Here is a 7,927-nt window from a genome sequence, read left to right as displayed (position 1 = left end):
TTTTAAAAAAGCCAAAACCTACAGAAGACTCCTCTTGCTCTCATCCTAACTCAATTGATAATAATTGTATACATTCAAGGGAAGATGCTGAAGAAAAAGGGGAAATAATAAAATAATGGGACACTAATCATGATCAGGAGTAGATGACCAGAATGAAAGCTATCAAGAGAGCAAGAATAACAGACTCAGAGGGTAAGCCATGACTCTCTGACCAAATGAGTCAGCCTTCACTAGTCATGCGAGTCCTCAGGGGCTGCATATCTACCTTCTCATCTTTCCCATTGGTCCAGTTCTAGTCTTAATTTGTAAATTGACCAGGAGTGGTGGCTCATGCCTATAATCCCAGCACTTTGGGGGGCCGAGGCAGGAGGACTGCTTGAGCCCAGGAGTTGAGGACCAGCCTGGGCAACATGGTGAAACCCTGTCTCCAAAAAATACGAAAATCTGCAGGGCGTGGTGGCATGTGCCTGTAGTCTCAGCTACTCAGGAGGCTGAGGTGGGAGGATCTGATGAGCCCTGGAGTTCGAGGCTGCAGCGAGCCACAATTACCCGCTGCACTCCAGCTCCAGCCTGGGTGACAGAACAAGACCTTGTCTAAAAAAAGAAAAAAAATTGTAAATTACCTTGATACTGATTTCTTAGTTTTTGTTTTATTGTATAGTTCCTATAGCTGCCTTAAATTTCTTGTGGAATCAAGGAAATACTTCATATGTATCTATATACTATATAAATCAGTAGAAGCATTTTCACCTTTAGACACCAACAGGGAGCTATTAATGACTATTATCAAACATTAGTCAATAATCAGCCGGGCGCAGTTGCTCACACCTGTAATCCCAGTACTTTAGGAGGCTGAGGTGGGCAGCTCACTTGAGGTCAGGAGTTCAAGACCAGCCTGGCCAACATGGTGAAACCCTGTCTCTACTAAAAATAAAAAAATTAGCCAGGTGTGGTGGTGGGTGCCTGTAATCCCAGCTACTTGGGAGGCTGAGGCAGAAGAATCACTTGAACCCAGGAGGTGGAGGTTGTAGTGAGCACAGATCGTGTCACTGCACTCTAGCCTAGGTGACAGAGTGAGACTCCATCTCAAAAAGGAAAAAAAAAATTAGTCAAAAATCAATTCGTTGAGGTACCCTAAATACTGTGGATACTTGAGGGCAGAGATAATGTCATACTGATTTCATAACTATACCATAGCAAGCATAGTAATAGTCTGCTGCACAAATAACTGAGGATGGCATAAGCTCCCCAGGTGATATTTCAGTTGAGACACCAAATCAACTGTTTGAGTTTATATGACTAGTATAATACTTGCAGAGTTGAATACAATCTTATTTAAATTTTTTACATCGTAAAGTTACATCTGTATCTTCTTCTTCTTGTTTCTGCTTTTCTTCTGTGTTCTTCTTCTTCTTTTGAGTCTGAGTCTTCCTCTGTGGCCCAGGCTGGAGTGCAGTGGCACAATCATAGCCTTGAACTCCTGGGCTCAAGTTCTCTACTGGTCTCAGTCTCCCAAGTAGCTGGACTACAGATGCAGGCCACCACATCTAATTTCTTTATTTTTGTAGAGATGGGGTGTTGCTATGTTGCCAAGGCTGGTCTCAAACTCCTGGACTCATGTGATCCTCTTGCCTCACCCTCCCAAAGCAGTGGGATTACAGCCATGAGCCACAGCACTCAGCTTTTTATTTCTTTTTGATATATATGGTCTTAAAAATAAGCATTTATAATGATTTTTTTTGAGACAGAGCCTCACTCTGTCACCCAGGCTGCAGTGCCCGGCCACATTTATAATGATTATACATAAACATATGACGCTAATGTAATGAAGTGAATATGCTGGTACTCTAATGGATGAAAGTACAAGATAAAATTGTAATACTAGAAAAAGGGCTTGGCTTGTGAAAAGAATCAAAGCTCTGTATTATAGTGATTATACATATTCTACTACATCTGAAGGCACTCTAACATATGTGACATACCTCAGAAGTATAACTTACACCTGTACAGATTGGGTATCATTAGAATAGAGCTATAAATGATTCTTAAAGAGGAAAATCTCTTTACCATTTGCTCGTTCTAATCTTGAGAGACTAGAGTTATGTCACAGGTCTCCAATTTGTTTTTATTTTTTAAAGATCAAATGAAAATACTTTCAAAATTTAAAATACACAGCCTGCTATCTTCTGTTCTCCAAACAGTGGAACATTAGAAGGCTTTAATTTAAAATATTAGATCCTTTTGAATATTCCAAAGTGTTTCTGCACTCTTCTTGAAAAGGGCCTCCTCCTCAGAATTCAAGTTAATTTTCACAACATCTGAGACACCATTCCGCCCCAAGACACAAGGGATACTGAGAAAGAGTTCTTCTTTTATTCCATATAATCCCTGAAAGGCAAGATAAGATATTGTTCAAATAACCTGATATGGAAAAGCAGCTATGCAAAAGGGCATCAAAATGAGAGTATACAGGAGAGACTAAAGCATTCAACAAGAATCACTCAGAGGGTGGCAGAGTGATGGTCAGCAAAAGCAAGAGCATCCTTATGTCCTATAACCATGTGGAACTTACATTCAGTGACATGAAGAAGATGCCAGAGGCCTTTACAAGGACCCAGAAACATACAATTTACCTTATCCCTTACCAGGTCATCTTTTGGTCCACAGGAAAGGATGCCATGCAGTCTTTCATGATGCCATTTTATCAAAAGGAGGACTATGAGAATCAAGTAACTTGTGTGTAGTCCAAACTACATCGAGGCAACAGTGAAGCAGGAGGCGACTGGGAAGGCTCTGCTTCATACCTTTACAGCAGGGAGCATCACTGAGTTTGGACAATGGGTGCTACGGGTAGCATTTTAAGCCTCCAGTGGAGCCTATAGATGCTCTTACATGCCCGGTGGGGCCTGTGCCTCCCATCACCAGCTGCAATGGAATGCACTCCTGCCCTTCTGTACTCCTATCCACCACCTCCACCTGAGTTCTATCTGGGACCTCCCATCATGGATAGGGCCATGAAACAGGTGCAGCCCCGTGGCACTGCCCTATCCTGGGCCCCTGGAACCTCCCATCAGAAGCCCCAAAATTCCCTCCATTCCTGCAGCCAAGGCCGAGAAGCAGCTGCCAGAGCCTATTACAACCTGGGCAACTCACATAACATCTACATGCATAGGTACCAGCCTCCACCACCTCCATACTATCCTCCCTGGTCTTGGAAGATAGGAAAACTCAATATACCCCCCAAAAATTAAAATTTAAAAAATGTTAAAAGACACCCAGTTAAAAAAAAAAAAAAGACACCCAGTAAATCCCTCACACTTCCCTGCCTCCTACCACTCATTACTCTTTACCCCTCTCTTTGGGGCTGAGTCTGGGGTTGTGGGAGAAGGGAGGGCATTGTTCTTCTCCAGGACTGATTATAAACAGTTACCAGGAATGGCGTTGAAGGAAGAGGGGAGGCTCCTTGACTCTGGAGCAGTGCCTCACAGCTTTCCATGCTGCAGAGCCCACGGGCGCTATTCAGCCATGCTTCCCTCTCACCATCTCTGAGGCTCTACTCAGGAGCACAAGGTGTGCCCCTTGTTCCTGTTTTGCTTCAGTAACTTCTCCCCACAGAGGGATTCTCTGGTCGCCTCCTCTACCATAGTCCAGCTCCCTCATTTTGGTAGCCACTTTACACTCAACCTCATAAGCACCATCAGATCAGCCAAGTGTCATCCCTGAGGGTGCCCCGCCAAGAACTACTTACATTCCTTCCACTTTGGCATCTGCCTAGCTATGGAAAGCCACTGTCTTTTCAGACTGTCAACCCACATTCTATTCAGCCAGGCTCCAGCCACAGTCATACTGAAATTCGCAATTCACTTCCCTATCCTCTTTTTTTTTTTTTTTTTTTTTTTTTTTTTTAGGAGACAGTGTCTCGCTGTGTCACCCAGGCTGGAGTGCAGTGGTGCAGTCATAGCTCAATGTTGCCTGGACCTCCTGGGCTTAAGCAATCCTCCCACTGCAGCCTCCCAAGTAGCACACACCACCATGCCTGGCTATTTTTCTTTTCATTTTTTATAGAGATGGAGTCTTGTTATGTTGCCCAGGTTGGTCTCCAACTCCCTCTCTGATCCTTGATCATTCTGTTGCCACCTCTGTGACATTTGAAGCTTTAACATGAGCTTCCATGGGTGTAATCAGAGGCAAGGCCTCTGATGGTGGCAGGGGAAGAAGTCCCTCTGCTTCCCTACTGGTTATTTCCAGAATTTGTTTCCCTTTACCTCCTGTCATCTCTCTTCTCTCTAGAAGAGGCACCTCAGACTGGAATTCGAGAATTCATGTCCACCCATCATGCCATCTGAGGACTGCTGGGTGGGCTGGGAACAAGGGCTCCTGCCTGAATCCTGGGACCAAGCCTGGCCCTGTGTGCTAACTGTGACCTGCTGCTAGCCTCCTCAGCCTACCCTCTTCCCTTTAAGCTTTATGCCTGGTTAGTGATAATTTCCCCTGGATATATTAGAATTTGTTCTCATTTGCTCTTGGACCAGCTGTGAAATACAGAGATTGTTTAAAGAGAATTCCCTATTTGACAAAAAAAAAAAATCCAATTAATATATTAATGTGAAATAAACTCTGCACACCTTGATTTGGTGAAAATGTGAAGTAGTAAAAGTGAAGTAAGTGGGAAAGAAAGAAAAAATAAGAATATACAAATGACTCTGCTTGTAACGTTAAATGTTTAAATGTTCCCTATAAAATATAACTCAGCAGGGCGCGGTGGCTCACGCCTGTAATCCCAGCACTTTGGGAAGCCGAGGTGGTTGGATTGCTTCAGGTCACGAGTTCAAGACCAGCCTGGCAGCAGCACAAAACCCCTTCTCTACTAAAAATACAAAAAATAGCCAGGCGTGGTGGCGCGTGCCTGTAATCCCAGCTACTTAGGAGGCTGAGGCACAAGAATCGCTTGAACCCAGGAGGCAGAGGTTGCAGTGAGCTGAGATTGCGCCACTGCACTCCAGCCTGGGCAACAGAGTAAGACTTCATCCCTCCCCAAAACATTAAAATTAAATTAAAATATAATGTCCATTGACTTGTTCGGTAAAGCTATTAAATTCCCATATTACTCAGTTTCTTCACTGATTACTCATTTGACACTTCCCTGACTCTTTCTCCAGAGTCCTAGAGAGGCAGTTGCTTATTCTCCCATAGGTTCTGCAGCCTCAGAAAAGAAGGGGTGTGTGGTATCCATTGTGTACTCTTTATTGCCTCTTCCAAATCTTTTTTTTTTTTTTTTTTTGAGACAGAGTCTCATTCTGTTGCCCAGGCTGGAGTGCAGTGACACAGTCTTGGCTCACTGCAGCTTGTACCTCCTGGGTTCAAGCAATTCTCTTGTCTCAGCTGCCCAAGTAGCTAGGACTACAGGCGTGCACCACCATACTCAGCTAATTTTTGTATTTTTAGTAGAGGCGGGGTTTCACCATGTTGACCGGCTGGTCTCAAACTCCTGACGTCAAGTGATCCACCGGCCTCAGCCTCCCAAAGTGCTGGGATTACAGGCATGAGCCACTGCACCTGCCCCGTTCTTCCAAATCATTAATCCCCTGCTCTTATAAAAACAAAACATATTCTCCCTATTTTTTGAAGATCATCTAATTCAGCTCTTCTTCCCTTTGTAAGGACTAACCTCCTAGTTATTCAATCTCATTCACAGACTGACACATGGCTCACAGTCTTCCCTGTCTATCTCAATTTCTGCCATTATCCTTGTTAACTTCAACATACATATGAATAATCCAGCCAAAATTCCCTTTCTTTCCACTTTCTAGACTTTTTTCACTTATGAAACCTTCTGCTCCCACTCCCGTTATCCTACTCCTTTCACTATCTCCTTTCACTAAAAATAGAGAAATCGACAGGCCGTGGTGGCTCACGCCTGTAATCCCAGCAATTTGGGAGGCTGAGGCAGGCAGATCACGAGGTCAGGAGATCAAGACCATCCTGGTTAACACAGTGAAACCCTGTCTCTACTAAAAATACAAAAAAAATTAGCTGGGTGTGGTGGTGGGTGCCTATAGTCCCAGCTACTTGGGAGGCTGAGGCAGGAGAATAGTGTGAACCCGGGAGGTGGAGCTTGCAGTGAGCCAAGATCGCATGACTGCACTCCAGCCTCGGTGACAGAGTGAGACTCCGTCTCAAAAAAAAAAAAAAAAAAAATAGAGAAGTCATCAGATGCTTCCAATGTCAAATATACAAATCTACATGCATCAGTACACATTCTCTCTTTGTTAACTCCTGCCCCTCCTCCTTTTAGGGGTAATGCCTACAACTATGCTCTGGACTCCATCCCCCTCTGCTTACCACTTCTGTCTTCATCCTCTCCCTTGGTACTTGATCTTTACTATAAGCATCTTATCTGTGTAACAAACAAACAAACAAACTTCTTGCCCTGATTTTCCTTACCTTCACAACCAAATTCCTAAAAATAGCTATTACACTTGTCTTAATTTCCTCAGTCTACGCCAGTGGTTCTCAGCCAGAGGTATTATAGGATCTAAGCCTGCAGCTACTGTGACCCATCTTTGTTGCCCCATGGAAAAAGTCTGCATGAGTTGGAAGCCAGTAGAGGAAAAAGATGAGCCAAGAGAATGGAGAGAAAAGACAGCTCTCATAATATTGTCTGAGTACCAGAATCAGGCCTCCTTGGCATTTCAGTTACATAAGCCAATAAATTTTCTTTTTGCATAAGCTAGTTTGAGTTGGCTTCACACTGTTTATATGCCAGGGCTCAAAACTGTGTCCAAAACTGTAAATGTGATCTTCAAACCTGGTTCTCTTTCAGGACTCCCTTCCTTAGGTCAAGGTATCTGTATTTTTTTGACCTGACCTGAGGTCAAGGTCTTTGTATTTTTTATTCACTATTATATCCTCAACATCTTGTACACTGCCTGGCATATAGTAGTGACTCAATAAATATTAAAGGAAAGAATGATAAATGAAGATTTAATTTAAGCCTACCTTAACCATGGTGGAAACTGGGTGCACTCTCCTAAGATTTTTCAAAATGGATCCTACCAGATCCATCACAGACAGTCCAATAGCCCAAGAGGTATACCCCTTCAGCTTGATAATTTCATAGGCACTACAGTTGTAGAAAGTAAGAAAATCAAATCCATAATAAGTCAACCCAGAGAAAACATAATATTCTTCAAGCATCCATTTTAAAGTTATCTACATGTCAATGCAATTGTATTAGAATTTTCTCATAGATTTCTTACAGAATTTATAAGCAGGCAACAAAACTTTCTATACTGGTCTAATAAAACTTCACTACATACTTTATTACTTTTTTATTGATTATTATTATTTTTTTTTGAGACAGGGTCTTGCTTCCTTGCCCAGGCCGGAGGGCAGTTGTGTGTGATCATGGCTCACTGCAACCTCCACCTCCTGGGCTTATGCGATCCTCCCTCCTCAGCTTCCCAAGTAGCTACTTGAGAGTACAGGCATGAGCCACCATGCCTGGCTAATTTTTGTGTTCTTTGTAGATACAGGGTTTCGCCATGTTGCCCAGGCTGGTTTCAAACTTCTGAGCTCAAGCGATCTGCTCGCCTCGGTTTCCTGGAGTGCTGGTATTATAGGTGTGAGCCACTGTGCCCAGCCTACTTACTTTAAGTAAAAATTAATTTACTCTTTTTTTAAATCATAAAGGCAGAATACTAGGACAAATGTGCCACTCAAGATGAAACTAGCTTTTAATATTTTTTGTATTGTTGCTTAAATATGCAACATAGAAACTAATCACCTTGAAAGTTACCATATAAATCTCTTGGACCATTTAAAATTGTTACTAGTGGCCAGGGGCAATGGCTCACATCTGTAATCCCAGCACTTTGGGAGGCCGAGGTGGGTGGATCATGAGGTCAGAAGTTCGAGACCAGCCTGG

At 43.1% G+C, this 7,927-nt stretch overlaps 1 protein-coding gene across 2 annotated transcripts in view; it reads right to left on the bottom strand.

Annotated features, from left to right (window-relative positions):
- Nucleotides 1-2,099: 2,099 nt before the first annotated feature.
- Nucleotides 2,100-7,927, bottom strand: part of LDHC (lactate dehydrogenase C) — a 38,922-nt gene continuing 33,094 nt past the window's right edge. For both annotated transcript variants that reach the window (XM_004050791.4, XM_004050792.3), the window contains exons 7-8: nt 7,000-7,123; nt 2,100-2,388 (exon numbers count right to left, since the gene is read on the bottom strand). In XM_004050791.4, the coding sequence (XP_004050839.1) occupies nt 2,224-2,388; nt 7,000-7,123 (289 nt within the window). In that variant the 3' untranslated portion in view covers nt 2,100-2,223. The remainder of the gene's footprint in view (nt 2,389-6,999; nt 7,124-7,927) is intronic.

The sequence above is a fragment of the Gorilla gorilla genome, chromosome 9, assembly GCF_029281585.2.
Source record: "Gorilla gorilla gorilla isolate KB3781 chromosome 9, NHGRI_mGorGor1-v2.1_pri, whole genome shotgun sequence".
NCBI lineage: Eukaryota > Metazoa > Chordata > Mammalia > Primates > Hominidae > Gorilla > Gorilla gorilla.
Note: the sequence above shows the minus strand (reverse complement) of the source record. Positions and strands in the feature narration are given on the sequence as shown.